The sequence below is a fragment of the Rhinichthys klamathensis genome, unplaced genomic scaffold (genome assembly GCF_029890125.1).
Source record: "Rhinichthys klamathensis goyatoka isolate OS25496 unplaced genomic scaffold, OSU_Roscu_1.1 h1tg000289l_1, whole genome shotgun sequence".
Classification (NCBI taxonomy): Eukaryota; Metazoa; Chordata; class Actinopteri; order Cypriniformes; family Leuciscidae; genus Rhinichthys; species Rhinichthys klamathensis.
This window is the reverse complement of record NW_026606808.1, coordinates 757284-770449: the sequence shown is the minus strand read 5'-3', so window position 1 is coordinate 770449 and position 13166 is coordinate 757284. Positions and strand designations below refer to the sequence as shown.

The 13166-nt window shown below is 38.6% G+C and overlaps 1 protein-coding gene across 1 annotated transcript; it reads right to left on the bottom strand.

Moving 5' to 3' along the window:
• Positions 1 to 368: 368 nt before the first annotated feature.
• capn8 (calpain 8) lies at positions 369 to 10531 on the bottom strand. The gene is made up of 21 exons (XM_056269774.1): positions 10213 to 10531; positions 8923 to 8992; positions 6745 to 6863; positions 6422 to 6555; positions 6057 to 6225; positions 5527 to 5610; positions 5358 to 5443; positions 5205 to 5279; positions 4967 to 5127; positions 4704 to 4873; positions 4124 to 4135; positions 2569 to 2780; positions 2333 to 2369; positions 2160 to 2225; positions 2006 to 2063; positions 1795 to 1859; positions 1291 to 1359; positions 1043 to 1121; positions 800 to 916; positions 629 to 687; positions 369 to 538 (listed from the first exon to the last, which is right to left on the bottom strand). The coding sequence occupies exons 1-21, from the start codon at positions 10447 to 10449 to the stop codon at positions 515 to 517; spliced, it is 2103 nt and encodes a 700-aa protein (XP_056125749.1). The 5' UTR covers positions 10450 to 10531; the 3' UTR covers positions 369 to 514.
• Positions 10532 to 13166: the final 2635 nt, after the last annotated feature.

The following is a 13166-nucleotide window of genomic DNA, read 5'->3' as shown; positions in this document are numbered from 1 at the left end:
TATTATTTTAATTTATCATCGATCATAAGTAGCCTACTCTCGTTTATATTAATAGTTTTAGCGTTTAGTGCACTTGTTCTTATTTACCTAAGCAGCTATTAGCCTAAACCGGAAGTCGCACTTTCACAGGCCACCTATAAAAAATTATCTGTGAATTTAAATGTCTGTATGCACTAACAAGATATCATTGTATTGTACCACCATGTAAACCATGCATAATTCAATGCGATACCTATTAGTTTATCTGTGATTTGCCGCAGTAGAAACTATGTAATGTTATTTTGGTGGAAACTATGCTATTTATTTGTAAACAGGACATAAAAACATCAAAATGACTGACTTTGTAAATATGAAACAATTTAGTCGTCTTTATTATTGCAAATGGTTTTATTTTTAGCAAATAAGCACCATAAACAAATTACATTTTGAAAGCAGTTCAGTTCTTTAGTTGCTGTGTCCTCCTTAGTTTAACTGCAGGAAATGGACTTCTTGTGAAATTATGATAAGTGGATTTTCAACTGAGGGTCAAGCAGAGCCACTGCAACACACAAAACAACACATCTGTAAATGATAACGCTACATTGAGAAGATAGAGAAATCAACATGGATATTCACACTTGTGCATCACCTGCAAGATATCCAGCTCGATTTTCCCAGTCTCCTTCTTATCGAACGTTTTAAACATGTCTGTGTTGAGCACAGGTGAAAATGTTACAGTAAACCACTAATAAACAAACTGTCATAATTCCATTTCTAGCAATTTATTTAAACATTCTGGATAATCTTCAGCAAAACTTACTGAAGAGCATCTCCAGGCGAATCAGGCAGCTGACGAAGCAATCGAAGTCAATGGCGTACTGCTGATTAGCATAACGTGAGATTAACACCTGCAGTACTTCGTTGTTCAGCTGGAACCCTGTAGAGAAAAATGCATGCAAGCATTACTTCACTCTATATTACGATCTATATTATTATACTCTTTTAGAAGAAATGTATTCTTAATTCATTGTCTTCAATGGTCTGTCAAACATAGACTCATTACCTGCTTCCTTCACGGCATCTCTCATCTCATGCGAACTCATGGTGCCTGAGTTGTCTGTATCGTGGTTCTTAAAAATTTCCTGGTGAGGTATAACAGAAAATCCACATTCAACAATAAACATCACTAAAAAATTAAGAATTGATCAGAACTAAAATTTTGCTCTGAGGAATGCACAATATATCTTGTCGGATATTATTATAATTTCTTTTTAATTGATCTGAAATATTGTACCGAAATATGTATTATACCAAATATTTCTGAATCTTTATCCACAGTGTGTGAAACTCCACAAGGCCAAGTTTGCCGCTGCCATCTCTCTGGACTGAGGTCAAAGGTTATAGCTGGATTATGATGATTACATGAGTACAATGAAAGGATGCTAGTGTTGTGCACACTTTAAAATTTAGATAATCCGTGTTTAATTTCCTTAATGAGATTCGCAAATCGCAGGCAGTCTGTGAGTTGATGAAAAGCTAATAACTAAACGAAAAATCAAAATGAAAAAATATTTTTAAAATAAAAACTATCAAAATAACATTTACCAAAACTATATTTACATTTTTTTTATATAAGATATAGGAAATAGTCATCAGAGAACCGTGAACATGCAGATGTGTTGTCGAATTATTGAAATCTCAGGGGGTAGAAAATATTTTGAGTCAAAGAGGTTTGGCTGACAAAAAATATTATTAATCCCTACATTGATCCATGTAGTATCTATACATTCATATTATCTAGTGAGGTAAGGATACATCTAGCAGGCTGATAATGTGGCGACAGGTTTCCATACTGAATCCATCTGTCTTCAGATTGGTTCCTATGTGAAATACCACAAAACAGTGAAAAAAATGACCAGCAAAGACTGTTGGAACAATTTCAAGGGGCTTTCAAATGCAAATGCAAATTCAAATATCTATATATTTATATAAATGCAAATAAAAATAGAAAAGTGTGTTTTCCTACGTTTCGAGATAACACTGTCCAGGGTCTGCTGTAGTTCAAACACAGACACCTCTGAGTCCTGCAGAGTAAAAATAAGATCATTCAACTGGGAAAAATTAAATGATAATTACCCCAAACTATATATATATATATATATATATATCATGTGCCTTACATTTCCAGCAATCTGTTTGAAAAGGTGTTTGAAATGCGGGTCCACATCACTCTCGGATATGTATTGCTGGTAAAGAAAAAATTTACTTTTAGTAATATAAATTTTTTTAAAAATTAAAATATATACATACAGACATATACACTATGTTTGTAAATGATAAATGATCAATTCACCCTTTTTGTATCTGCACTGATCTCTGCATCCATCGGGCTGCAGGGACGAGAGTCAGAAATACATCCATCATGCATTTGGGTGCAAATACAAGAATGTTTAAGGAACAATTATGATTTATTGGTCAGACAAACACATAACAAGCAGACGTTTTAGTGTTACTATCCACCCTAGACAGAACAGAAACCGTGCAACATCACCACCATGTGGTCTAAAACTAGAATAGTTTGGAACTCACTTGGCACCAGCCTCTTTCTCTGTAAACACACGCAGTATGAAGCTTCCCTTGCGGTGCGGCTCGAAGGTGGAGGGGATGATGACGTATTCACCAGGAGGCAGTTTGAAGCGCTCGCTCATCTCTCGCAGGTTGATGAAGGTGCTGCTCCCTGCAATGGACCGCTGACGCAGCAGTACGTCAGGACCGAGATGAATATTGTTGCGACCCTTAAACTGCAACACAAACACGGATGAAATTATATCTGAAAACTTGTTCCATATAGGTGTATGGTGATGGAAAAAAATATAAGAAATAGTATGTTAGAAAATCATGTTTTAATGCTTTTGCATTCGATCACAAAGAATTGCGTTCCCCTAAGAAACTTTGCGTTCACTCCCAAAGGATTGTGTTCCCATAAGAAACTTTGCGTTCTCTCCCAAAGGATTGTGTTCCCATAAGAAACTTTGCGTTCTCTCCCAAAGGATTGCGTTCCCCTAAGAAACTTTTATGTTCTCTCCCAAAGGATTGTGTTCCCCGAAAAACTTTGCATTCTCTCCCAATGGATAGCGTTTCCCCAAGAAATTTTGCATTCTCTCCCAAAGGATTGTGTTCCTCTAAGAAACTTTGCGTTCTATCCTAATGGATTGCATTTCCCTGAGAAACTTTGCGTTCTTTCCTAATGGATTGCGTTCTTTCCTAATGGATTGCGTTCTCTCCCAAAGAATTGCATTCCCCCTAGAAACTTTGAGTTCTCTACCAAAGGATTGCGTTCCCCCAAGAAACTTTGCGTTCTCTCCCAAAGAATTGCATTCTCTCCCAAAGAATTGCGTTCCCCCAAGAAACTTTGCATTCTCTCCCAAAGAATTGCATTCTCTCCCAAAGAATTGCGTTCCCCCAAGAAACTTTGCATTCTCTCCCAAAGAATTGCATTCCCCCTAGAAACTTTGCATTCTCTCCCAAAGAATTGCATTCTCTCCCAAAGAATTGCGTTCCCCCAAGAAAATTTGCATTCTCTCCCAAAGAATTGCATTCTCTCCCAAAGAATTGCGTTCCCCCAAGAAAATTTGCATTCTCTCCCAAAGAATTGCATTCTCTCCCAAAGAATTGCGTTCCCCAAAGAAACTTTGCATTCTCTCCCAAAGAATTGCGTTCTCCCAAGAAACTTTGCATTCTCTCCCAAAGAATTGCATTCCCCCAAGAAACTTTGCGTTCTCTCCCAAAGAATTGCATTCTCTCCCAAAGAATTGCGTTCCCCCAAGAAACTTTGCATTCCCTTCCAAAGAACTGCGTACCCCCAAACTTTACGGTCTCCCACAAAGGATTGTTCCCCCAAGAAAATGTGCATTCTCTCCCAAAGAATTGCTTTCCCTTAAGAAACTTTGTGTTCTCTCCCAAAAGGAGAGAGTTTTGCAAAGAACGCAAAAGCATCGAAATATTCTTTTTTTCTCCCATCTAATTTTTAGCATCACCATGCCCCTTCAGGGGCTCCGTAGTATCGTATAAATGAAAGAATGACTGGTTACATTTGTGGTGTCCAGTTACTCTTATGTTCAAAACATATAGAGCTCATACACACCTCATCTGGAACCTGAAAAACACCAAAGAATATTATATTAATCAATGTTCAATTCATACATTTTCACCATAAAAAATATTCTGTGGTAATGTTGATGGTTATGTTCATGGAAAAATGTGTTGTATAATGTGCTGTACAACAGTCGGGTTCTGGAAATAAAATCACATTCTCCATAGAGATTTTTTTTATATATAATTTCCAGACAGATGTACTATGAGCTCAGAGGCTAGTAATCAATATTTCAGCATCATTTAAGATAAAATTCTTTAGAAGTCAAACACCAGGTGAAGATCTACACTACCCATGAATGCTGAGGAGAAAGATTTTTCATTTTCAAATAGGCCTCCTTTACTGCTTCAAATGAAATTTTGCGATTAATCTCGAAGCAGGTTGGTTTGGTTCATGAATTTTTTTTAAGCTGTATGGATAAAATGAATGGGAAAGACACTTCTAGAACCAAGACTGCTGAACAAGTGGTTGCACGGTTGGTGGTACTGTTGGTTGTGAAGTTGTTTTTGGTGTTGATGGTAATGTTGTTGTCCAGTTGCAATGTTATTACTGATTGTTTTTAACCAGTTACCTTATAGATGGCAAAGCCAATGGTGTTCAGGTCTCGTCCAAACCGCTTGTCTTTACGACCATCTTTCTGCATTAGACCCACAAGGAAAGTGCATCCATCTTCTTCATCATAGGGATCATCATCTGCATCCTCCAGCTTGATCACAAACTGAGGGTTTGAGCAGAATGTAGCTAGAGAGGAGAAACCAAATGGTTGGACGGTGGAACAAAAACAACTTTTAAACAAAATTTGGTTTCAAGCACATGCATGTTGATTTGATATACCTGGGTTGTTCCTGCAGCCTCCTGCGGTGGAGCCCACCCTCCAGTTGCCTTCAAACTGGCTGTAGTTCCAGCGGCTCACATCCTCACTTGAAAGAGTGTCTGGAGTCAGATTACAGATCTCCAACTTGGAGAACTGCTGTATGAAGTCAGAATACGCCATCCTGACAGGACGAGGAAGATTCGTCAACCAAGGTATTTGTTACGTTGTTGAGGGTTAAAAAATCTCAAGTTCTCTCACCAGAACTCTCCATCTTCAGCTGAATAATCCAGTTTAGCTTTCTCCTCTGGTTGGATGCTATCCCATTCTTTTGAACTGAGGAAGAGATGGTAAACATTTTACAGGACTCTAAAGACTGATGTTAAACTAGTACGATCTGTTTAGGGAACTCACTCATCACTCCAAGCGCCTGTCCACTCCACCTGACCCCACGGGTTCCTGATACGCACCAGTTCAACCGGATTACCTTTGAAGTGAACCTGGATGTAAGGTGACAATCATTAGATCTACTTCAAATTATTCCTATCGAATCCATATTTCAGCATCAGTGGCGATGTCTGACCTCCTCTGCGGCCGTGACGGAGTAGGCATGACCCTTCACCAGCTTCAGACTCGTCACCGCCTCCGTCTCATAGGAACTGGAAATCTGCTCAGTAATTAACAAATTATTTCTATTCGCTTTTCCCACATTAGAGCAATGGCACGACCATTTCAAATGTTTGGGTTAGTAAGATATTCTTTAGAAATTAATACTTAAGTGAGCTAAAATTTGCTATTTCCACACACAAAATCCTTTAAATAGGGGTGAGACTTGGGTGAGACATATGTGGCAAGTATTCTTAGTAAGTCGCCTGCAAAACATCCTTGAAGTACATGCAAGTTGTCCAGTTTTAATCTGGATCTTCATAAATAAGGGCTATAGGTATCTAAAGTGTGTTTGTAATTGTTAAGTATGCCACAGCTCCAACAAAACATTTATCTGAAGACTTACTCAGTATTACGTATTAATCACTATTTCTTCTTGCCATAGAGAAGTTATTGCAGCTCAAAATGCAATGAAATGAAAGCCATCAGAAGTGGAATACGACTCACATCAATGGAGCAGCCCAGTAATGAGCCCAGCGTCAGGGCTTTCTGCATGAGCTTAAACAGATACGGAGGAGCTTTGCTCAGCTCATAGTTCTCAGCGATGCCCCCGGTGAAATCCTCAAAACCCTCAGTGGTCGTACCTCCCGACAGAGCTTCATATGACCCGGTTACCCTTCAAAACAAGGTAGAAATCGGCATCACCAGTTGGGATGTCATGGATATGTGATGTTACATTGTGTGTTTTGTAGGCTGTGGTTGTAGACAGAGTGTTTACCAAGCGTTTTGGATGACTCAGTATCATGTTCAACATTGCATTTCAGGTAAGTAGTAGCAGGTCGTTTTTGATGAATAAACACACACACACTCACTTTGCATAGGCCTTCTCCAGTAGAGCGCTCCAAAACTCAGAGCCCTCGGCGGAGTGGAGGAACAGCAGCTTCCCATCTCTGGTGGGCAGTCGGTCATCAATGACCACATCCACCCATACACCGAACTGCCAGAACTGAAGAGAAGAGAACAACACCATCAGTCTGACAGTGTCCCATTAATCTATCATTGAAAATATAATATGATCATATGGTGCATCGTATAAGAAATACTTGAATGAAGTATTGACCATTCCCCTCAGGTTTAAATTAGACTTTAAATCCCAGATCTTCAATGTGGACTCAGTCCGTTTGTATGTTCTGACCTGAAAGTGAAAGATGCCGGTATAGTCCTCCGTAAAACTCTGTCCAGGTGGAACTACACGTTCCAGAATCTCATTATCCAGAGTCAGAGAAGCAATGGCTGCCAGCAACCAACAGTCACCTGCCAATGTATCATCATTAGACATTAATTTTGCCTTGAGCTAATGATTTTATGCAAACTAACTTTCAGTGCATTTATCGATAGTCTTCCAGGGTCAAGCTGGTCTTCAGTGTTTTGCTCAATGCCGTATGTGTCTTGCTCAATGCTGATGGTTCATGGATCAACCATTATGGGGTTTGGACCTACAACCTTCAAGCTTAAGTCTTTAACCACGTGACGCCCATGTTTTTCCACAACAGAAGTTGTGCACTTGTAGTGTGAGGTAATGTTAATTCGCGGTTGCCGAAGCTTGCATCATTATTTGTATTATTGCTCCATACTTTGTTCTTAACTACTTATCACTAACACTTGAGCATGTATTTCATCCCACATTATATTTCATATTTCTCCATATTTCAGTGCTTTTGCATTCGCTTGCAAAACTTTTGCGTTCTGTTGCAGATTTTACGTTCCCCCAAGAAACTTTTCATTCGCTCGCACAACTTTTGTGTTCTTTTGCAAAATAAAATTGCGTTCCCCCGGAAAAACTTTCAAATTTGCTTACACGTCTTTTGCGCTCTATTGCAAAACAAATTGCGTTCTCCAGAGAAACTTTTCATTCGCTCGCACAACTTTTGTGTTCTTTTGCAAAATAAAATTGCGTTCCCCCGGAGAAACTTTCAAATTTGCTTACACGTCTTTTGCGCTCTCTTGCAAAACAAATTGCGTTCTCCAGAGAAACTTTTCATTCGCTCGCACAACTTTTGTGTTCTTTTGCAAAATAAAATTGCGTTCCCCCGGAAAAACTTTCAAATTTGCTTACACGTCTTTTGCGCTCTATTGCAAAACAAATTGCGTTCTCCAGAGAAACTTTTCATTCGCTCGCACAACTTTTGTGTTCTTTTGCAAAATAAAATTGCGTTCCCCCGGAGAAACTTTCAAATTTGCTTACACGTCTTTTGCGCTCTCTTGCAAAACAAATTGCGTTCTCCAGAGAAACTTTTCATTCGCTCGCACAACTTTTGTGTTCTTTTGCAAAATAAAATTGCGTTCCCCCGGAGAAACTTTCAAATTTGCTTACACGTCTTTTGCGCTCTCTTGCAAAACAAGTTGCGTTCTCCAGAGAAACTTTTCATTCGCTCGCACAACTTTTGTGTTCTTTTGCAAAAGAAAATTGCGTTCCCCCAGAGAAACTTTCAAATTTGCTTACATGTCTTTTGCGCTCTCTTGCCGAAAAAATTGCATTCCTCTGAGAAACTTTTCATTCGCTCACACAACTTTTGTACGGAGCCCCTTAAGTGACATGATGAAGGAGAGAAATATGTGACGGGAGGATATATGTCAAATCTATGTCAATGTTTTTGCGTTCTCTCTCGTTCCCCTGAGAAACTGCATTTGCTAGCAAACCTTTTGAGCTCTTTGCGAGTGAACGTGAACTTTCTTGGGGGGAACGCAAAAGCATTGACATACTTTTTTTCCTTCCCGGCACATATTTTTTCTACCACCATGTCCCTTTAGGGGCTCCATACTTTTGTGTTCTCTTGCAAAAATATCGGATTCCCTGTCTAACTTTGCATTTGCTAGGAATTTTGGGGGGGGAACGAAAAATCCATTGAAATATAATTTTTCTTCCCATCTCATATTTCTTCCATGACCATTTCCTCTTGGGGGCTCCGTGCAATTTTACATGTCTCTTTTTGTTTGAACAAACAAAATGGCTCTATGGTGTTAATTTATCATATTAAGAGTTTTGAATATTTGTGAAGCCGCATGTAAAGGGTTTATATTCGTTGTGTCATGGTGGTTAGCTCCGCACAATATGAGTCTGTGTGAGTTTGGGGTGGAGGACAGTGTTCTCAAGTCAACATTTAGTTACCATACAGGTAACTAAACACCTCATTTGATATCATAATAAAAAATTAAACCGATCCTGAAATTCTGTATGCATCATGTTTGCTGTTGCTGCACTTCAGTAATAATGTCTATTGACCACTATGTTGGTGAGAATCCTAAATGATTCATTGTATTTGTCCACAGGCCACACCCGAACACTATTGTGACCAAAAGGATCTTTTCTTACCTAAAGCTCCCTGGCAGATGTCCGTCCGCTTGGCGCCGTCCACAATGAACTCGGGGTTTGAGCACAGCTCCTTTAAAAACGGAAAATTTGAGTATAATTACATATTATACGTTTTGCAATGGTACACATGAGTAACAATATGTTTTATTTACTCTTAGCAAACGGCGCATTTAAAAGGTTCAGTTGATCAATTGTGTGGTTGCTACTGTACTCATAAAAGAAAAAACTACAGATAAAAGTGTGTTTATTTATATAACAATGCAAACCGATGAGCAGAGAGTATGCTTGTTGTAAGTATCAACACACACACACACACACACACACACACACACACACACAAACACGCACAAAGATCCTTCTCACACCTGAAGAGAAACCTGAGCTGCCGTCGGTCGGTTACCATAGTGAGCGTATGCATGCACACATACAGTTTTGCATATCAGATAAGCTGTAAAAATGTTTCATGTCCTATCAACATTTTTCTTTTTATTCAATTTTTTTTATATTTATTATTTTAATTAAACATATATAGACCTATATGTTTTTTTCTTTTCTAAATTGTTATTGTTTAAAACTGTTTGTCATTTCTTCTCTTTGAATTTCAGCTTGATTTAGTAATTCAATTAAAAGTGGTTAAATAAGTGCAATGAACGTTTTACTTGATGTTATTGGGATCTTTGTTTCACTTTGGTTTTATTAAAATTTAAAGGCAGCAATTAAACATACATTTTCAATTTTACCATTTTACAAATGATTTTATTTAATAGTACCTATTATTAATTACTAAAACTCCTCCCATTGTTCCTTGTGAATGGAAATATCACCTTAAAGACTTGAAAAAATACTCTACAAAAATATGTAATTCAAATTATAACACAAGGATGACAAAAAATATTGTTAATATTGATATTCATATTTTCAATTTACCTTACTACTCTTGAATTAACCTTTTTATTTTACTCTTCTATTTTTTTCTTTTTATTAAGTAACTAGGTAAAAAGTATTTTTTAAGATTCTATAAAAAAACGATTCTATAAAACAAACAAAGATCACAAAAACAGGCCTTTATATTTACCTAAACTCCACCTGTGCAAAGAAAGCACACGCACATGACTTATAATGATTTTTAACTGTATATTCTATCCCCTAATCCTACCCATCACAGAAAACTTTCTGCATTTTTACATTTTCAAAAAACATAATTCTGTAAGATTATATCTGTAAGACATATTGTCCCCATAACATAGGGTTTATCTGAAGCACATACACACACAGAGGACATTACTGTACCTTTGGTCTTTTCCACTGCACTCCTTTGGTCTTGAAGGAGTACCGCCCGAGTTCGTTGTATCCCAGAGAGTCGGATTCAGCAGGGAAGGTCGGGTCACAGAACAGGGTTTTTTTCGCCAGACATTCCCGCTTCAGGCTCTCATAGTCCTGCTTATTGAAGGGAACCGCATTCTCATTTGTTCCCACTCCTTCTCCTCTGTCCTGCCTCCTAGAAAGAAGCTTTGCAATATTAGACATGCTGCCCTCTAGTCGTCCTCTAGTGTCTCTGAAGCTTGCCGAGTGTGTGAGTGTTTGTGTGAGACTGATGCTGGTTTTAATGTGAGAGTGGCTATATGGAGAACATGGGCGGAGTCACACTCACCTGTCAGCGGGGGGCAGGTGTTGTTTTCACACTGGTTTAGCATCATGTAACCCTGTGAAGAAAACTGTTCAGCAAGTACATGCTTTTCGTTACCTGATCACTTCAGACGCTTTTCAAAGTATGTTAATTTCACTACTTAAGTATACTTACCAATGTAATTGCACTGTAACATGAGTGTTGTATAAAGTGTGACCTAATACACTAAATTCAGACCTCTTGTGTTTCTATTGTTCTTTTTTTGTTCTTTGGGAGACCTGGGCTGGTTTTCACAATTTTAGTCCAGTGAACATTTCTCAGGGTGGGTTTCGTTATGAAATGCAGTTTCTATTCATACCTTAACGTCTTGTCCCAAAAAAAAAAAAAAAAAAAGCTTTACAGTGTTTTCCCCCCCTTAAAACATACACATTGACCTTTTGTGATGGCATCGCCCATATTGTCACATTGAGAAACTGCTGCTTATTGACACTAATTATAAATTAATTTTTTTGAGATAAATAAGTCTGTCGTGCATTAATGGCTAATAGGTCCTTAACTCCTGCTTGCAATCACATAATTCTCTTCAGGGCACAGCTGATTGGTTCCTGCTGTATCAGTAGCCAATTAGCTTGCTACTCAACCTTCAAACACTTAGTCAGCATTTGCTGTAGCAGTTGCAAAGCACTTTCAGAAACCCTCCACCGTCCCCAGTTCCACCTGTATAGATCTGCTACAGGTAATTCATGCATTGCATGGTATATTGTACAGCAGCAGCAGCAGCAGGTCTTACTTGCTTACAGCAGCGTGTCATTTATGTATTGGCAATTTGGCAGTGGCAAGTCCCATACTTGCTCTGCAGAAGCAACAGAAATTACCACCACCAGCAACAGCCATAACAGCAGCAGAAGCAATAACCAACAGCAGCAGCAGCAGCAATAACCCACAACAATAACCAACAGCAGCAGCAATGACCTACAGCAATAATCAACAGCAGCAGCAATAACCTACAACAATAACCAACAGCAGCAGCAATAACCCACATCAATAACCAACAGCAGCAGCAATAACATAGCAATAATCAACAGCAGCAGCAATAACCTACAGCAATAACCAACAGCAGCAGCAGCAATAACATAGCAATAATCAACAGCAGCAGCAATAACCTACAGCAATAACCAACTGCAGCAATAACATACAGCATGCAGCAGCAATAACATACAGCAATAACCAACAGCAACAACCAACTGCAGCAATAACCTACAGCAGCAATAATAGCAAAAGCAGGAATAATGTCAGTGTGGCTTCACTATGCTCCCTTGTTTCCACAACAACTTAGCAAAAATATTATGGAATTATTTTTGGATCTACTGCACTATGGCCAGACACCCAAACATCACACCCATATGATTTGTGCAACATTTAATGTCAAAACCACAGGCATGTAGAGTTAGTCCTTCCTAACAGCTTCTACTTCCAGTTCATCATCTGTCAAGTCCAAAAAAAAATGTAACTCCAGAGTCCAGAATCAGTAGCCGTTTCTATATTACGTAACCTTAATTTGTGGATTGACAGAGAAGGAAACAAGATTTGCATTCGCTGGAATTACCGGGCCAGGGCAAAACCATTAAAGGGGTGTGTACGGCCAAGCGTTTTATTATGCAAATTCAAAACCTAATAGATAGCCTACTACAATTTGCGCTGTCCTAACACATTTAAAATGTTTAAATTACATCACCAAACGTTGCAATTGGGATTTCACACATATCATTTATTTTCTGTATATTGCATTTTTGTTAGTATATGATCAACTAACTTCATAGCTGAAACACTAACTTCCTCTCCCACATAGATAAAGTGTTGCCGACTCGTTTCCTTGTTGAGATTGCGGCTGCCACAAAAACCACGCTCGCTGCAGAGCCAGATGACGTCTAGCTCCACCTATGTGGACATAATGGGCGGAGTTACGTTTAGCTGTAGGGTGAGGGTGTGGTTGAAACGTTAAGCTCCATCCAGACGTCCAACGAGGGGGAGCCGGACGTCAAGCTCCAGCCAAGGGAAATCAAAACTTCATTTGGGAATGTCCATGGTCTATCTATCCAGTAGTGCTTAGTTTACTATAGCCTATTTGAAATATAACTCGGTGCAAGTAATAGGCTACAATAAATAGGCTACTTTAATGACACGGCATTTTATTAGGCTAACATTAATCAAAACGTGCGCAGACCATAGACTGTAAAAAAAAGGGTTAGACACGTCTAATTGTGTAGAAATCAACGCTCTGGCTGCACCACCTTTAATATCCGATAGGTGGCGCGGTTGTGCAGCTAATCGAGTATTGAGCTTGTCTCTCCACCGTTATGTAGCCTAGAAAATATCAGAATGAACATGTATGAACAAATATAAGTTATGTTCACACAATTAGCTTAATTAAACTAAAAAAATCCTTTAATTGACTGACATCGGCGCTTCGCCGCAGTGCCATTGCAAAATAAAAGTAGGTTATTTTATGTAGTTAAACAATAACATAATATTTGAATCGCAGCCTAAATAGTATTTTATATATAGTATAATACTAAATGGCTACAGCAATAATAATTCTTGATCAGTCAGATAAGAT

Excerpts from the sequence above, each read along its gene's own strand:
- capn8 (XM_056269774.1), bottom strand. The coding sequence starts at position 10,449 with ATGTCTAATATTGCAAAGCTTCTTTCTAGGAGGCAGGACAGAGGAGAA. Across the intron at positions 6,864-8,922 it reads CATCTGCCAGGGAGCTTTAG|GTGACTGTTGGTTGCTGGCA; the intron begins GTAAGAAAAGAT and ends ATACATTGGCAG. Across the intron at positions 1,860-2,005 it reads GGACAGTGTTATCTCGAAAC|GAACCAATCTGAAGACAGAT; the intron begins GTAGGAAAACAC and ends TATTTCACATAG.